At 24.4% G+C, this 19,744-nt stretch overlaps 1 protein-coding gene across 15 annotated transcripts in view; it reads left to right on the top strand.

Annotated features, from left to right (window-relative positions):
• The window catches only part of LOC122507790 (basement membrane-specific heparan sulfate proteoglycan core protein), a 282,285-nt gene that overhangs the window by 65,614 nt on the left and 196,927 nt on the right, over nucleotides 1-19,744 (top strand). For 13 of the 15 annotated variants that reach the window (XR_006302150.1, XR_006302162.1, XR_006302152.1 and 10 more), the window contains exons 2-9: nucleotides 3,112-3,313; nucleotides 3,695-3,891; nucleotides 4,311-4,458; nucleotides 5,376-5,544; nucleotides 7,491-7,651; nucleotides 11,367-11,504; nucleotides 12,191-12,388; nucleotides 13,761-13,877. Coding sequence is in view for 2 of the 15 variants with exons in the window: in XM_043620734.1 (XP_043476669.1) it covers nucleotides 3,112-3,313; nucleotides 3,695-3,891; nucleotides 4,311-4,458; nucleotides 5,376-5,544; nucleotides 7,491-7,651; nucleotides 11,367-11,504; nucleotides 12,191-12,388; nucleotides 13,761-13,877 (1,330 nt within the window). In the remaining 13 variants the exon portion in view is untranslated. The remainder of the gene's footprint in view (nucleotides 1-3,111; nucleotides 3,314-3,694; nucleotides 3,892-4,310; nucleotides 4,459-5,375; nucleotides 5,545-7,490; nucleotides 7,652-11,366; nucleotides 11,505-12,190; nucleotides 12,389-13,760; nucleotides 13,878-19,744) is intronic. The other 2 variants (XR_006302151.1, XR_006302158.1) reach the window with 2 other exon arrangements.

Below are 19,744 nucleotides of genomic sequence, written 5' to 3' on the forward strand. Positions count from 1 at the left end.
CGAAATTCAATTATTTTTAAAAATTTTAATAACAATCTTGGCAAAATGTCAATTATTTTCAAAAAATTTCCTCAGTTCAACAATTCAATATCAATTCAATTATTCAATAAATTAATTATATTTCTATTTAAATAATTGAATTCTCGTAGAATTAAATAAAAAATTATTTAAATATGCATTTTAGTTAAAATTTTAATCTTTAGATAATAAATTTTAAAAGGTTTCAAAAATTAAAATATTTGAAAATCTGAATTTTTCATACTTGTAACTATAACAATTTTGTAGAATTAATTTATTTGAAAATTTTTAATTAATTTTTTTAAAAATTATTTGAAGATTTTTATTTTCTAATATATATTTAATATTGAAGAATTTCCGAATTATCAAAATTTCGTAAAATTGAAATGTAAACAAATGGACTTTAAAATTCTCAAAGAACATTTTTAAAAATTATTAAAACTAATGAATTTAAAGAAGAATTTTAGTTAAAAGTTGTAGAAAATAATAATTGAATTAAAATAGTGAAAATAATTTTGAAGAAGTTTAAAAATATTATTATAAAAAAATGCAAAATAATGATTCGGTCATCTTTAATTATTATAATGTTTAAAGAAATTTTTTATAACATTCTTATAAGTTATTGAATTTTATAAGTTTTGAATTTGAAATTTTTGAAAAATGTTAATTCTCATGGAAAACTAGTAATGAATAAATATTTATTTAAAAAAGAAGTTATTGATGTTTTCGAATAATTTTACAATTGACGAAATTTGTAAATAAATGTAAGAGAATATTTTTTTTAATATCTAATTATTTTTAGAGTGAATCTGAATATTCTTTAGTGTCAGGGAAAAAGGAAAAATTTTATCTCAAAATCAGGGAAATGTTAGGAAAAAACAAAATTAAATATTGTGGCAAGATGAAGGTAAACCATTTAAACGTGCCTATAAAGTATCTTTTCTTTCTGTTTAAGTTTTTTTGCGCTTTTTCAGAGAGAATCGCTTAGTTATATTATTAAAATAATTGTACACTTTTAAAAAATTAATATCGAATGATGTGCGTGTTATTAATTAGTAACAGAAAAAAAGTTTGCATACAATAAATCGCAAACGTGAATAAGTATCGTGAAAAAACATTTAGCGTTCTACACTCGAGTTAAGATTAATAAATGCTAGGCGTGATGTCGTTATCCTCATTTGACGCAAGTTCAAATTATGTAATTCGAATGTATGACCTCATCATCTTAACGTCATTTTAAAGGCGCCTAATATTCTTATCACTTATCAGTGTATCAACATTTCGGTTTCGCTAATTTTAACTGTAACAATTATTTCTATTTTTCTAATTTTAACTTGAAATTATAATTTCGGTTTCGCTAATTCTAACAGAAATAATTTTCCCCCATATAAGCAGATCTTAATTTTAATAATTATATAAAGAAATATATAAAAATTATATAAACGAAATATAGAGTATTTCCACATAATTACATAGACGAAATAAAATGAAAATGTATTGTCCCTTATCTTATGGAATCTGTAACTTCCGGTTTTGAATTGCTATATCTTTTACACTGTCAGCTTAACGTAATTTAATATCTCTATAGCATACCTTTGTTGAATAGACATTAAAATCTCATGGCATTGTCATAATAGACGCTTAAAAACTGGCAATTTCCCAGAGGTAAATTCAATATAGTGACAAAATTTTATTTTCAAAAAAAAAATTATATTCCGCAAATTTGCGGCTATTTTGTCTCTTGGCATAAAGAAATTGAGGTAAGGTTAAATCTTCAGAAGCGCCATTGTTGTGTATTAAAAACGAAAAATCTTCTTCGTATTTATCTAATTATTCATCAACGTATAAATTATTTTTGATGTTTTATTATTGATTCAAGAGGTGCAAAAGAAAAGAATCTTAAGCAATAAAAAATTGTTTACTGTCAGTGGAAAATATGAAATGAAGAAGTAAAATGAGTAAAATGCTGAGAGAAACTCATGAAAAAACTATATACTACCCGTAACCCTATGGCTAATATATTCTTTATAGAATTCGTTTTATTTTATTCCCCCCTTTTTTTAAAAAAAAAAAACGATTTTTATTACTTTTTATGTTTTGAGAATAATTTTGTAACCAACTCTGGAACAGACTCGTAAAATGTGGCGCGCATGTTTTTAAAAATTCTTGGGTATATAAAACGATTTAGAGATTTTTCTTCTTTCTGATAACTGAAGCTGTCTATGGTTCATCAATTTCTTGGCAAAAGACCTCGTTGACCTCAAGGATGTGGGCAGTTTCAAGTTCCTCTACTCTCTTACGAATCACGACCAAAGATTCGAGGGAATGGCTCACCGAACTTGAATTTATATCGTGTGTTTAGGTGCGAATTGGTTCTTTATGAGAGGCACGTGAGAATACTTGGAGATACGTCCTATGCATTCCAGGTCTCAGATAAATGTCTTATATGTACACACGTATATAAATGCAATACACATTTATAAGCAATACATGTCTGTTTGTTTGATTCACAAGTCAGACAAAATGCATCTAAATTTGCAAGATCCTTTCTTTTCTTTTTTCAATATTTTACCTTTTTTTTTTTATTTCTCCTGGTTGATTTTTTACTTTAAATATTACAGAGGAAATCTTTTTGGAGTGTTTGAAAAATCGTATGGTTTGGAGATAATGGATCATTTAGTTTTGAGCTTAAATCTTTGTACTGTTTGTTGTTGCTCTTCTACTTAAATGACTTTAGGCACTTCCAACTGTCAAAACAATTTTGTACTGTTTGTACCGAGACAATTCTTCTGGATCCGATAAGGCTCCTGGTGGACTAACTAAAAGAGATTCTATTGGTAGGGTTTCTTAAAGATGGACATCGTTCTTTTCTTGCTACTGGAGTTTTTTAGTTAGTTCACTTGCCATCAAGTGAATTATCTAGTATAGCCACATATAAAATTCGAACCCCCATGCTAACGCATGGCGGTCCAAATTTTATCTGTGGCTCTAATTCCTTACGGAGAGGAATTGTTTAGCAGTGTTTTGGTACTAGGTAAATTTAGGATGGATTAAACTAGAAATATTAATTAATTCTTTTGTAATGCATTACAGAATGATGATCTGGTGTTCGCTGAGAGCAGATTGTCCGAGGCTGAAATTCCTCTCGTAGAGAAACATCAGGATGAATCCATTTTGCAGAGGATAAAAAGGGGATTATTTGATTGGTTCTCATCGCCTACGAAGTCAAAATCGACGTCAACGTCGACGTCGACATCAACATCGACTTCAACAACAACAACCACAGTCGTTCCAGGTTTGCAACTATATTTATACTTAAAAATAATTGTGATTATGGTAGGTGTCTTCCAAAAAGTACAATGACCAGTGGACGAATTTTAATATTCTGCGCATTTGAACACATGTTTGATGTATTTAACATTATTTGTTCAACCACGTGTTCGAATATCGTGGTTTAAACTAAATTCTCCGTCTTATATGCTTATACAGTTGCAATACTTTTTTCGTTGACTAAAGTCTATACGAAAAACTTGAGTGCCCTTAAGTACTCAAGTGACCGTTGGTTGTCGACAAAAAACGACAAATCGGTCGCCTGGTGGAGACTACAATGGAATGGCAAACATTTTTTAGTATTGTTTCTCGTGTGAATTTATAAGATTTTTTTCGTTGTATGCAGAACAAAAAGAAGACGACAGGATTGTTGCTCCGTTGATTGACGAAGAGGAATCAATTTTCAAGGATGGTTCAACTCTGAAAAAGACTGCCGATCATGGAACACATTTCTCATTGCCAAACAGAGTGTCACGAGAAAGCGGCGAGGAGAACGCCATCTACGATGGAGAGTCTTTGCTGGATGAGGAACACAGAAATGACGTAAGTAATGCGGAATAATCTTTTTACCCTAGAAATCAGTGGTCCCAAAACAATATCGGATATCGCGATGATAATTCTAGTATCACACGCACTAAATCGGTTAAAGTTGGTTGGTTTTTAATTGCGACCCCATTAAGTGTAAACCTCGTTGTGATAGCCATTTTTGGTTGTGTCCCAAGTAGCCTAGAGACTTTAGCTTTAGGACTTTAGGAAAAGCGTTTAACCAATGAGAATTATCTGCTAGAATAATTTCTATTAAATCAGAAGTTCCTATTGGTTGAATGTTTCCCACGCAGACATGGGACTGTACCTTGAAACATGTTCTAGAAAAAACAAGATGGCTGACACAACGAGGTCATTAGCACGTGATTTCAGATTCCTATAAAAATTTATATTATAATTTATATTAAAACTACCAGCAGTCAAATGACATCGGACAATCGGAATCTCGACGGACAGAAACAAGGTATCGAATCGGCGATGATGAAGATCTTGTTGGATCAGGAGAGGCTGAAGGAAGTGCCATTGACTTGGATCCCCCTAGGAGAACCGATTCGAAAAAGACAAGTAAGTTACAAATTTTGCTATAATTCTTGTTATAAATCGCAGTTTCTCGATTTTACGAAAAAAATTGTGTCGATTAGATGATTTAGTATTATTTTACCTTGAGTTCGCAATAAATATTTTTAGGTTAAGTGTATGCTTTACTAATTCGTTGGAAACAATGGATTCTAGAGTTTACAACGCGCTAGTTACGAGTAGACTTAACCTAAGGAGTTAACTTTAAAACTTAGCCTGAGGTTAAGGCAGTCCACAATAGGAAATTTTAGGTTAAGTTGGAGCGTTATTTGTGCGTTATAAACAGTAGAATCTATTATTTCAAATGCGTTGCTAACGTGTAGACTTGACCAAGTTGAAGTCCACAACGTTGATCAACGAAAAAAAATTGTTTACTTAGTAAATTAATTAAAAACACGGAGCAATATTGTCACAAAAATATTTAGAAAAAAAAGATTGATGTTTATATTTTGACAATAATTATTTTACAATTAAATATTAAATTAAAAATAATACTTGAATGTATTAAATAAAGTTTTTTCGTTGATAAACGTTGTGGACTTCAACTTCGTTAGACTTGACGTGAAAATCTTTATTGCGGATTGAACCTGAAGATTTTAAGGTTAAGTCGTCGCTTTACTAACACATTGTAAATATTTTTTTGTTTTAGTTTATTGTTTATAATGCATTAGTAACGCGTCAACTTAACCTAAAAAAAATGACTCAACCTGATATTTAAATGTCCGAAACGACATCTCTTGGAAATTTTTCTAACAAGTGAATTTAGACTATTGGTCTGAATTGGACCAATCAGCGTTGCGTTTAGACGTAGTGGTGGCGAAAAATGGTACTATTGCATGCAGATTGCAAAGAATAGGTTAAACTCCCAACAATAATTCCAATAAAGTATTAAAATTTATTTTTAGGATTTTATCGAGCAACTCTTACAATTGGCGAGCCGTACAGGAGGGACTACGCCGATAGAAATTCTCAGGAGTACAAAGCTTTGAGTTACAACTTAACAGAAACTTTGGCGCGATTATATCAAAAGGAAGCACCCGAGGATTTCACTCACGTTACTGTCGTCAAGATAGAGTAAGAATTTTTATAGTTATTTTCAATCATTTATCAAATTGATAAGAGAGTTATAAAATAGTAGCAAATGTTACGCGCCCTAGCGCGCGGAACGCGATGTTTAATTTCTTATTATTATTATAATGCAAATTACAAAATTTTTTATTTTCAAATATGAATTTTTAAATAATTTCAGATTCAAACTTTAGAAAAATTCAAATATTAACTAATTTACTAACTAATTATTCATGTTTATTAATTTCAAAATATTTTTAAAAAATCTTCGAAAGAATTCAATTTTTTTAAAAAATAATAACATTCTTCGTAAGAATTCAATTATTTTTATAAATAGGAAAATTTTTTTGCAAAAATTCAATTATTTTAAAACAAAATTTTAATATTTCACGAACGAATACAGTTTTTTTCTAAAATTTTTATAAATCCTTCGAAACAATTTAATTATTTTTTTAAATAGTAAAATCTTTGCAAAAATTCAATTATATTAAAAAAAAATTCACGAAAGAATTCAATTTTTTTCTTAATTCGTTATAAATTGTTTCAAAAGAATTCAATTATTTTCTAAAATTTTAATAAATCCTTCGAAACAATTCAATTTCATTTATGAATAGTAACATTCTTTGCAAAAATTCAATTATATTCAAAACAATTTCACGAAAGAATTCAATTTCAATAGAATTCAATTATTTTCCAAAATTTTAATAAATTCTTCAAATCAATTCAATTATTTTTCTAAATGTAAAATTCTTTGCAGGAATTTAGTTATTTTTAATACAATTTTAATAAATCTTTCGAAACAATTCAATTTTATTTATAAATAGTAAAATTCTTTACAAAAGTTCAATTATATTCAAAACAATTTCACCAAAGAATTCAATTCTTTTCTTAATTTGATATACAAAATTTGAATAGAATTATATTATTTTCTAAAATTTTAATAAAATTCAATAACTAAAATAATGTTTAATTTCAATTATTAACAAATACGATTATTTTAAAAACTTGAAAGAAATTGTTCATAAAATTCAATTATTTTAAAAAATTTAAATTAAAATAATTAAAAAAAATTCAAAGAAATTCTTCAAAATGAATTTAATTAAAATTTTAACAAAATTCTTCGCAAGAATTCAATTATTTTCCTAAATAATAAAATTCTTCGAAGGAATTCTATTATTATCAAATTTTTTGAGAAAATTCTTTGCAAAAATTCGATGATTTTTAGGTAATACATTAATTTAAAAATTGAAAATATTTCAAAAGAAAAATTATTTAAGAAAGTTAATAAATAAAAAAGCAAACAACTAACTTTAAATTGCGAACATATTTCCGAAATACAACGATTATTAAGAAGAGGGTAAACCTATATTTTCAACTACATGAAGAAAATATTTTAAGTATTTAATAAAATTATTTTTATAGTAATTTTTTGAGAGGAATTCAATGGTCATAAAAAAATTGGTCAAAAAATATTTTGATCCTTTCTGAATTTTTATTTTTTCTAAAAATTGATTTCAATATCTATCAATTTTTAGAAAGAATAAAAATTCAAAAAGGGTCAAAATATTTTTTGACCAATTTTTTTTATGACTATTGAATTCCTCTCAAAAAATTACTATAAAGATAATTTTATTAAATATTTAAAATATTTTCTTCATATAGTTGAAAATATAGGTTTACCCTCCCCTTAATATAGATTATCTCTTCCATATTATTTTCTTTATCCTGTGATTAATTGGTTAAGAATTTTTCTTTTTTTTATCCTTTTCTTCTTGTTATTTTTGTTTTTGCTCCTTTTCTTGTTATTTTTCTTCTTGTTCTTTTTGTTATTTTTCGTCTTGTTCCTTTTCTTCTTCTATATAAAAAAAATCGGTATAAATTTTCTCACCATGTTAATATAGAAATTATATAAAGAGGCTCATTACCTACTAAGATAAAGTATCTATTTTCAGAAATACAACCGACGCTTTCAAGTCTCAAGTCACACTTGACATTGGAACCTCAATTTCTAACGAGGATGAGGTGCGAAACATTCTTGAAGCAAATCTGCAACTTCACACTTTGGGTTATATCCAAGTTAGTCCAGAGGGATTCTCCTTCCGCAGTTTTCAAGGTAAGCCAATCATTCTCTTTTTCTTTTCTATAAAATAAATATTTTTCTCTATAAAATGATCTCTTTTTTTCATCTTTTTTTTTCTTGTAGAAATTTACTATAGTTTACTGTATATTTTTTTTTACTATTTTACCAAGATTTCTATTTTATTGCATAGTTATGCATGTAAATATAAATCAATATGTTGAAAACCATTAGTTTTACGAAATGCATGCATCATAAAAATTATTTTTTCAATTATGATGATGCTGATGATGAATGAAAGTTGTTATTGTTAATGTGATGCTAGGAATTAGAAAAATTTTCACTCTTGCTTCTTATGAATATATAAACAAAATTTTTATAAAAATGTTTATTATTATTATACTATTCTTATTTTATATTATGCTTGATGTTTATTATTATACACTAGCAAAAATTATCAAATTTTTATTAATTTATTTATTGTTGTATATACAGAAGTTTAAAATAAAAATAATTCGTAGATGTCGCAAATTTTTCCGAGAGAAAACATTATTTTTGTGTTGAATTCCCGCTAAACTATTATAGCTATACTCGCAAGTAGTAGTGTCGTGTTACGGTGGGACTGGCATTTAACTTTTTGTATCCCCCGCTTGATTGACAGACATTACTACTTGCAAGTAGTACGACGAGAAGTTAGCACTAAAATAATATTTTCTTCCACATAAAAATGCGATAATAGTCTCGAATTAATTTCTTTTTTTAAATATAAAAGGTGAAATTATAAAGAGTGTTAAAATTGATAAACTGAAAGAAATATTTTGAGATTTTCCTGCTAATTAAATATTATATTACATTTTAATAATTAATTTTATCTAATTTTTCCTTTATTATAGAATATAACTTTTTAGCTTCAAATTTCAATGAGAGATTTTTTATATAACTGTTGAATTTGATCGCTTTAAGAAAAGAAATGCAGGGTTGCCACAGGTCAGGGATTTCAGGGATTTTTTATTAAAAGTACTGGAAAAAAGTTAAATTTTTAAAATTCATAAGAAAATTCTCAATTTTAGTGTCTTTTTTTTGTTTTTCTCAAAAACTATGATATTACCATGAACTCTTTTCTAAAATTCAATTCTTTTCAAATATTTTCTTCAATTCAATGATTTTTAATAAATATCTAGTATTATAATAAAATTTTCTAAGAGAATTCGATTATTTGCAATAAATTTTAACATAATTATTAGCAAATATTTAATTATTTTCAGAAATAATAAAAATTTCACGCAGGAATTCAATTATTTACAAATTAATTATAAATTTCTTCGCAATAATGTAATTATTTTCATAAATAATAAAATTAAATCATAGATTCAATTACTTTCATAAATAAAAAAAAATTCTTTTTTGGCATTCAATTATTTTCATCAATAATAAAACACATCGCAGAATTTCAATGATTTTTAATACAATTTTAATCGAATTCCTCTAAAAATTTAATTATTCTTAAATTTTTTTATTAAAATTCGTGTAAAGAATTTAATTATTTAATAAGTTTTTTATTTTTGTGTTTAAATAATTGAATTCTTGCAGAATTTTCTTATAAAAATTGATTAAAGAATTAATTTTAGTTGAATTTATGAAAATTTGAATTTCTCATACTTTTAACTAACAATCGTAGATCATTTTTTTTTTTGAAAAAATTATTTTCAAAAATTTTAATAAAATACTTGTCAAAATTTCAATTATTTTCATTATTCAAAAATTCTACTGAATTCAATGGTTTTCAATATCTGCTATTATAATAAAATTTTCCAAAAGAATACAATTATTTACATACAAAAAATTTTAACAAAATTATTCGCAAAGATTTAATTTTTTTTATAAAGAATAAAAATTTCATAGGAATTCAATTATTTACAAATTTTTTTATAAATTTCTTCGCAATAATTCAATTATTTGAATAAATAATAAAATTCTTTTTTAGGAATTTAATTATTTTCATAAATAGTAAAACTCATGGCAAAATTTCAATTTTTAATACAATTTTAAATCGAATACCTCGAAAAATGTAATTATTCTTAACAATTTTATTAAAATTCTTCGCAAGAATTCAATTATTTTTACGAATTCAATTATTTTCATAAATAGTAAAACTCATCGCAGAATTACAATTATTTTTTATACAATTTCAATCGAGTTTCTTAAAAAATGTAATTCTAAAAATTTTCTTGAAATTCGTATAAAGAATTCAATTATTTAAAAATTCGTTGATAAAATTCTTTATGAGAATTCAATTTTAAGAAATATTTAATTTCTATGTAATACATTATTTATTTTTATATTTAAATAATTGAATTCTCGTAGAATATTAAAAGCATTATTGTCTGAATTTTAATTTTTTAATATTCTCGTTGAATATTAAAAGAATTATTGTCTGAATTTCAAATTAAACTCTTTGAAAATTGGAATTTTTCACACTTATAACTAACAAGTTTGTAGAACTAATTTTTTTTTGAAAAAGTTTAATTGATTTTGTTAATTATTTGATAATTTTTCTTTTCTAATATATTTAATTGAAGAATTTCCGAATAATCGATATTTCGTAAAATTGAATTGTAAAGAAATTAATTTCAAAATTCGCAAAAAACTTTTTCAAACATTATTTTAAATATTGATTTAAAGAAGAATTTTAGTTGAAAATTCTAGAAAATAATAATTGAACTGAAAGGATGAAAATAATTTTGAAGAAGTTACAGTAACTATTTTTTTATAACATAAAATAATGATTTTATTTTTAATTATTATAAAACATGAAGAAATTGATTATTCCGAGTCAAAGACTCAGAGTGATCAATTTTACTTTTGAAGAAATTTGTAAATAAATGTAATAGAACATTTTTTTGAGTATCTAATCATTTTTGGAGTGAATCAGATTATTAAGATAAAAAACAATAATAGTAATTATAAAAAATAAAAAAAAATAATAAAATAATAATTATTAAGTACAAAATTTTGTCTAAAAATCAGAGAAATGTCAGAGAGAAAAAAAATTAAATTTTTGTGGCGACTTTGAAATTAGACGAAGTAGGGAAATAAAAGTATCACCTCCTTGGAGGGTGAGTATAATAACAGTTGTAAAAGTTGCTACAAGTATTAAAATTAAACGTAAAATAAAAAAAAAATATAACAGGATGCAAGAAAGTAAAGTGTCAACATAATATATAATTAACTGACAGTTAAATTTCAATTAAAAAGTATTTCTTTCAGTGTATAGTTAAAATCGAAATTATTCTTATCCATACAGGTGTAAAATTTAACAACTTTTTTCTATTCATTAATACTCGATTATCCTTTCAAAGAATTTTATTTCATTAACAACCTTCGCAATGAGAGATTTCTATAATTATATATTTTCATAAGAATTGAATATGAATTAATATTGAATCTCATTTATCTCACTATAATTTATCTTCTTTTTTGACATATACATAATTGAATTATTGAGCATCGAGAAAGAAAGTCTTGTAATTTTCATTTAAATTTATGACTCAATATAAATATATTTATAAGCGTTTGAATTATTTAAAATAATTTTTTGCGCATGCTTTTCTTATTTTTAAGTATTTTTAAGTATTTTCAAGTTCCTAAGTTTCTTAGAATTTATTTGGGCTTTATTTTTTAATTCCTTTCCATGTTGATTTACATCCGGATTTGGCTTCCTTGTTTGAAATGTGAATGTGCCACAAACTAGGAATAGGCGATACTGCATATGAATGCAACAGCTTAACGGAATTGACGTGTCGTAGTGGTGCCTGTGTTCCTCTTCATTCTCGTTGTGATGGTATTAAAAATTGTGACGATGGATCTGACGAATTGGACTGTCCTTCAAGTGAGTATTGTCGAATTATTTTCAAACCCCTAAACGTGTAAGATTTTCTTTTTTTAAAATGCGTATTTTATCACAAAAAAGAAATACGTTTTTTTGAGTTTATTTAATAATTTTTGAACCCCGGACTCTTTTTGGATAAAGTGACAATTGTCTCCCAAATCCATAATGTGACTAAAATGAATACATGATTTTAATTTTATTAATTTATAACACAAAAGCCATCAGTTTTAATTTACATCCACTTGCTCTTTTTAGAATGAATACAGAACGTTGAAGTTTTTAAAATCAACTCAATTCTTTAAATATTCACTTTTAAGTGCGCAAAAAATATCGAAATTCGTGACAAAAAAAATGACTTGAATTATTCATATTGAAAAAAATACAAGTTATGAAATTTATAATTTAAAATAATGAAAAAAAAGCTGTCATTTTATCAATATAATATTAATGACAATTTTATTTTGGAATTATGTTCCCTTTATCTATCGTTTATTCATTTATATAATATTGTAGAGATTATTCATAAGTAAATTATTTAGAATTTTATTCATACATTATCGAGTCGTGCAAAAATGAACGAAAGAAAAAGTTTTGTTTCGTTCAATACTTTTTGCCCCCGACTGTAATATATAATATATTTAATAAAAGAGAAAAAAAATCGCAACAATATTGTACTGACATCACAGCAACTGAACATGGTCGAGATGAAGAACCGGATTCTAACCAATTGTTCAATACGACGAACAGACCAATTGAAAATAAATGTCGAGCAGATGACGTTGTGACATGTCCTGATGGAAGTCGACGTATTTGTGGTGTTCAAATGTGTGATGGCACCCCTGATTGTGACGATGGAAGTGATGAAGAAAATTGTCCACATCCAGGTATAAGTCGACCTTTTAAAATGTGGTCGGTGGATGGGAAAGAGATGTTTTTATTAAAAAATATTGCTTTTTAATATCGAGTGCAATTAATTATTTGTTGTCTTATGTTTCGCTTACGCATGATAGTATTTAGCTTCATGTTTCTTCTCTGAATTCTAATCTATAGGTGTGTACAGTTAATTTTTTACATCTTTTTGTGGTTTTAGTGGCGTGTGCTGAAGAAAGGGAGTAAAATTGCTTCGAATCTACAAGTTCTAAAAGTATTATAGGTTATGTTTGTGATAAATTTAAGGCCAGTGGACTATTTTAAACTTTTATTTTTTTTAATATAAAAAAGTAGTTTTTAACATAACCTCAAAATACATTATAAAACTTTTTGCGCAGACTCGAGGTATTCAATTATCGAATATCGATCAATTTCTCGAGTCTGCGCAATAAGTTTTGTGAATGTGAAGCATGAGTTGGAAAAGGACTGAAATATATTTGTGTTCTTTTCTATCCCATGAATCTGGTTAGTGAACTTCTTGTACATTGGCCTACATTCACCACATAGTTTTTTATTTTTTAGTTAAACTGTAAAACTTGCAGCAACTTTTAAAATCATAAAATTCAAGAGAAATATTGTTTAATTTCAGTTCTTGACGTTCTTGATAAAAATGCAGTTTTTAACATAACCTCCAAATATATTATAAAACTTTCTGCACAGACTCGAATGTCGATAAATTTCTCGAGTCTGCGCAATAAGCTTCCTATTTGAAGGTTATGTTAAAGATTCTATTTGTGTCAAAAAGTGATGTTAATCATTATTTCTCTTGAATTATATGGTTTTAAAAGTTACAAGTTTTACAAGTTACAAATTTTAAATTCTAATAATGATTATTTTTCTGTATTTTTTACTTCTGCAGTTCCAAAAAAGAAAAAAAAAATTATTAACATAACCTAAAACTTTTTGTTCTTGTCCCTTTCTTCAGAGGGCTTCACAATTATTTCTCAACTTTCCGGACTGGTCTTGGAAACTTTCAACAAGTTTGAATAATAATTATTATTATAAGATTGTTTAATATCTTACCTATCTATATATCTTATTGTCTTATCCTTTTATTGTCGCCCATAAGACAAATTCGAAAGGAATTTGACAAAATTCAAAACGAAAAAAAATAGTCGATTGTTATTAATATTGGTACTATTATTTTGTTTGTATAAAAATTGTTATTAAGCGATTTAAATAGTTCTTTTGGGAAATTAATGGTCTTATTGTTTGCTTCTCATAATATAAAGTGATTTATTTGTGATTTTTTGTTTTTTGTTAAAAAAAAGTGATTTATTATTTTTCTAATATAAGAATAATTTTAACGATTTGGAATTTTTTCAGGTTGCAGTATTGGAGAATTCGCCTGCGATGTTTCACGATGTATTTTGGAAACTCAACGATGTGACTACAAAATCGACTGCCATGACAACAGTGACGAGCACGACTGCGACTATCCCGGTGAGTCACTTAAACTTTTTTTTTTATTTACCATTTTAAGTATGATTCTTGAAAAAAGAAATTTTCGCCTAGGCGAATGGAAATATTGGGGAGGAAGAATAGTTTTCCGAACCGAAAAACTATAAAGAATACAAAAAAGTATTTATTGAGCGAATAAAAAATAAAAAAATAAATAAAAGAACGCAATACTATTGTTTACACAACAGTGAAAATAGTACATTTAGAAGTTTATAAAAGAAAAGTTACATGCAGATTATTACAAGAATTACATGTAATTACGGAGTTATTACTACTGGTTGCGAGAAAATTCTCGTTTTTTCGGTGTCCAGTAAAAAAAGTAATTTTAAAATAATTTTACCTTTGAAAATATTAGAAAGATTTATTTCTTTTTGAATTTTTTGTTTTGTTTGTCGTATATATTTTTTGAAATCATCACGATTTTTAATACGAAACCTTAAATTTCTTCTATTTCTGACAATAATTAAACTTGACAAAATTGAATTTATTTAAAATAATTTAATTCTTGAAGAACTATTATAAAATTATTGTCGTAAATTACTTAGCTAATAATTTTACTTAAAAATAATTTAATATTTTTTATTAAAAAAATAATTGAATTTTGGAAAAATTGCGTTTGCAATTTTTATAAATAATTTAATTTCATAAGGTTTCAAATTGAAATTCTGGAAAATTTGATTTTTAAATAATTCCAATTAAATATTCTGGAGAAATTTGGTTTTTGGAAAATTTTTATTCAAATTTTTTTGAAGTTAGTTAAATTATAAAAATTATTTCAATTGAAAAATTTTGGAATAATTGAATTTTCGTATATTTAAATTGAAAACAATTAAATTTTAGACGTATTTGAAATGAACTTTCTTCTTTATATAATTTAATAATTGAATAATTGAATTTTCAAAAAACTGAATGAAAATTAAAAATAATTGATTTAGAGTTGAATTTTAGTTTAAAATTTGAGCAAATAATTAAATATTAGAAGAGTTATAAGTAGAAGTTTTCAGAAATAATTCAAAAAGGTATTGAATTAAAATTTTTGAAAATTTGTGTTTGAATTTTTTTTAATTAAATTTTTAAAGATTATATTTTATTATTCTTAAATTTTTTTATTAAATTTTTTCGAAATTACTTGAATTTTCGCGTATATATATTTAATTGAAAGATTTTTGTGTAATTGAAATTTTAGTAAAATTGAATTTTGAACAAGTGTATTTCAGAAATATTGTTGCTTTAAATTTTCTGAGAACTTAATTTAAAATTATTAAAAATAATTGATTTAGACTAGAATTTGAGTTAAAAATTCGAGGAAATAATTAAATATTAGAAGAGTTATTAGTAGAAATTTCCAGAAATTCAAATAATTCAAAAAGGTTTCAAGTTGCAATTTTTGAAATTTTGAATAGTTTTAATTGAAAATTCTGAAAATTTTCGTTTCTTTCTCTTTAATTTTATATCGAATTCTTTTGAAAGTAGTTAAATTTTTTGTGTAGGTAGTTAATTGGAAAATTTTTGAGTAATTGAAATTTTGAACAAGTATGGATTTCTAAAATATTTTAGATGAATTTTTTCTTTGAATATTTAAATTCTGGAAAGTTATTAAAAATAATTGATTTAGAGAAGAATTTTAGTTCGAAATTCGAGAAAATAATTAAATAGAAGAGTTTAGTAGAAATTTTTGAAAATTTCAATTTCGAATAGTTTTAATTAAAAAGTCTGTATTTTAAATTAAATTCTTTTGAAATTAATTAAATATTTGTTTATACTTTTTGAATTGAAAAATGTTCGAATAATTGAAATTTTGTAAAATTGAATGTCTATTTCAGAAATATTTTAGGTGACCTTTTTTTAAATTTGAATAATTAAATTCTTTAAGAATTTTTTTTTTCTTTGAATAATTAAATTCTTAAAAATTATTAATTCAGAGAAAAATTTTAGTTAAAAATGATAGAAAATAATTGAATTGAAATCTTAAAAATAATTTTAAATAAGTTTCAGTAGCAATTTTGATGAAATATTGAATTTTAAACTCTCTGAATTTGAAGTAGTAAAAATATTTACTAATTTGAATTAGTAGCAAAGCTAAAAGTCAGTCAATTCAAGTTTAGAATTTGAAAAACTCTGAATTACAAAGTTTATTGAGTACTTAGTACTTTCGTTCAAATTTCATTTAACATGTGTCGATAGGGCAGAAAATGATTGCAGTAAATAAATTTTATTTTATCACTCGAGAAAAAGTAGTTTCCGGGGGTAAAAAGTTGCTCAGAGCGGAAAAAGTAGTATTCCATGGGTAAGGTCGGTAAGTTGATAAAAGAGAACTCGAAATTAAAATTTAAAATCAATATTACACGTATAGGTAGAAAACTGGCGGAAAATTAAATTAAATTAAGATTTATTTTCTTGGTGTGATAAATGTAATCGGGCAACGGTTGTCGCATTCGCGGTAATTAAGCCCAGCAACTCTCGTGAATGTTTTTTATGTGAAGAAAAAAGAAGATGTTCTTTCTGGAACTCTCTCTCACGTAAGAAAAAATAAGGTCAGGTACAGAGTTGACTATAGTGAAACCGACAAGATCCGATGAATATTCAAAACTCGAGAGCTTTTTCTCACACCCAAGTTCTTTCTCTTGGAGGATTATTTCGAAGTCAACAAGGTGGAAGGGCTAGGAAGTCGGGCAGTAGTTTGTTGCTCGATTGCGCCCACACGTACACTTTTTTAATGCTGATTATCTATGCGAAACAGCACAACACTTTTTTCAATATTAGACAAAAGAAAGGACGTGTAACTTTTTTCTATCATTAACTAATTAATTGCAATTGGATGGAATTAAGTTAATTTCATTTCATTCAAATTTTTGGTTTCCAGAACTAGTTGAATTAATTTTGATTAAATTTAACTTTTTGGTATTGGGAACTAATTAAATGCAATTAAATTAATTTAATTTAATTAAATTTGTTTTTTTGTATCAAGAACTACTCTCTAAATTTGAATAAGTAATTTTAACTAATAAATACTAATTTCTACTAATTTATTAGAAAAATTTACTAATTCAAATTTAGAGAGTAATTAAATGCAATTAAATTAAATTAAATTGTAATTTGATGCAGTGAAAATTTTACGCCAAACAAACATTTTTCAAATGTGTTACCTATTTCCCCTATTTCGTTAATTTTCATCCATTTCAACAATTTTATAAATTTTCCATACATTCTGAATCAAAAATTTACTTTCTAAACATTTTTAAATTAATTTATAATTATGTTAATAATAAATCATAATTTTAACTTTTAAAACTTTCATCGATTAAAATCTAGTTGACTCTGAATTTTAATTCGTACAAATATTTAATCTGTGAAATTCTAAATTATCTTTATTTTTAATTAAGCTCCAATTAAATGGATGTAAATTTCAATTTATCAAAATTGTAAACAATATCAGGTCCTCGTACTGATCTACTAAAACATGCTATTTAATATTTTTTTACGATTTGTTATTTAAATACTTTTTTTTTATTTGTTACACTAAATGCAACTTTTTTCTATGTTTGAGAATTTAATACAATTTTTCCTCAGGAATTCAAATATTTCGAAAAATTAATATATTTATTTGCAAAAATTCAATTATTTTTATAAATAATAAGATTGTATATTATTGTATAATAATTTCGAACAATTTTATTATTTATGAAAATAATGGAATTTTTGCAAAGAATTATATTAATTTTTCAAAATGTTTGAAATCCTGGGGCAAAACTGTATTACAATTTTTTAAAATACTACAATTTTCCCTCAGGAATTTAAATACTTTGAAAAATTAATATAATTATTTGCAAAAATTCAATTATTTCCATAAATATTAAAATTCTTCGAAAATATTCAATTATTTTCATAAATAAAAAAATTTTCACAGGAATTCAAATATTTTTATAAATAATGAAATTCTTCTCAGGAATTCAATTTTTATAAATTATTTTTTTAAATAATTGAAATCCTGGGATGAGTTTTAATATTTATAAAAATAATTGAATTCCTGAAAAAAATTTTATTATTTATAAACATCATCGCAGGATTTCAATTATTTGTAATACAATTTTAAATTAATTCCGCGAAAAATGTAACTATTCTTAAGAATTTTAATAAAATTCTTTGAAAGAATCCCATTATTTTAAAAAATTTTAATAAGATTTTTTGAAAGAATTCAATTACTTAATATTTTTCGAAAAAAATCAATTATTTAAATAAATTTTTATTAAATTCTTTGAAAAAATTCAATTATTTTAAAAAATTTTAATAAGATTATTTGAAAGAATTCAATTATTTTCATAAATAATACAATTTTCAAAGAAATTCAATTATTTAAAAGTTTAAAACACACTTTTTATAAAATTGTTTGAAAAAAATAAATTCTTTAAAAAGATTTTTTTAAAATTCTTCTCTAGAATGCAATTATATTCTTAAAAATTTTAATAAAATTCTTCGAAAAAATTTAATTATTTAAAAAAATTTGATATAATTTGTTTCTTAGAGTGTAATAATAATTTTTAGTTCATTTCTATAATTACATTTCTTATGACTAAATTTAATTATTATCAAAAATTTTAATGTAATTCATCGTAAAAATTCAATAATTCAAAAAAATTTTGATGAAGTTCTTTATAAGAATTCAAAGTTAAGAAATATTTAATTATTCAATAAATTATTTATTTTTGTATTTAAATAATTGCATTCTCGTAGAACTTTCTAATAGGAATTGATTTAGAATTGAATAAAATAAAATGATTAAAGTTTTAAATAATTTTATTTATAAATTTCAACAAAAAAATGATTGAATTTTGAAAGAATTATTTTTGTAATTTTTATAAATCGTTAAATTTCAAAAGTGCTTTACATTGAAATCATTTGAAATATTTTAATTTCTGTAGACAAAGTAAATGGGTATTAAAATATTAATTTTTAAAAATTATTATATTTTTTAATATAATTAAGAAATTATAAAAAAATTGAGTCCGGTTTAATTTTTCGATAGCTACTTTTTTTACTACTTTTTTATGTCTTTAAGATACTTTTTGCTACTTTTTTAAAATTAATTATCGAGTACGAAGCCTGCAATATAAATTTTTAATTTATATTTTAATAGACCTTAATTTCAATTTTTCAAAACTTTCAATGATTAAATTTTTAGTTGACTCTTAATTGAACACTTTTAGAATCTTTTAAATTCTAGTTCACTTTATTTTTAATTTTTAACTGAACTCAAATTCAGTTTTTAAAAATTTTAATTTATCCAATTTTCAAACAATATGAATTTCGAATTCCTAATCCTAATTTTATCAAATTTATTAATTTCAAAACGTTAAGTTTTGAAATTATTGAATTTGGTAATTAGGATTAGGAATTCGAAAATTGATTCTTTTATTTTTATTTATATTGTAGGGAGAATTTATCAAAAAATTTTCTGAAATAATTCACCTTTTCACATCTATATTTCAAAGAGAAAAGTTGAAGTAATTCCTGGATTCGAAGGAAAAAGAGTTTTTTTTAATAAATTGAAAATTGTGGGAAATTAAAAATTTTTCTTGTGAAAATTCTTGGGGTTAATCTCTTTAAAAGACGACTCTGAGAATTTATTGAGATTCCGTTTATAGGACTAGTGAGCGTTGTATTAAAGTTGAACTGCTTAAGTCATCAATTTTTTATCATTCTATTTGATGACTTGAGACAGACTCTAAGATGTCTAGTGGTGATATCATTTTTCAAATGCAGTCACTGAGGAACAAAAGTACGATGGATTTAGATCGCCCTAAAACAGGACGTCGAATATCAAGTGTATAAATCAAATTAAATTTATGCAT

This window comes from Leptopilina heterotoma, unplaced genomic scaffold, assembly GCF_015476425.1.
Source record: "Leptopilina heterotoma isolate Lh14 unplaced genomic scaffold, ASM1547642v1 Lhet_114, whole genome shotgun sequence".
Lineage (NCBI taxonomy): Eukaryota > Metazoa > Arthropoda > Insecta > Hymenoptera > Figitidae > Leptopilina > Leptopilina heterotoma.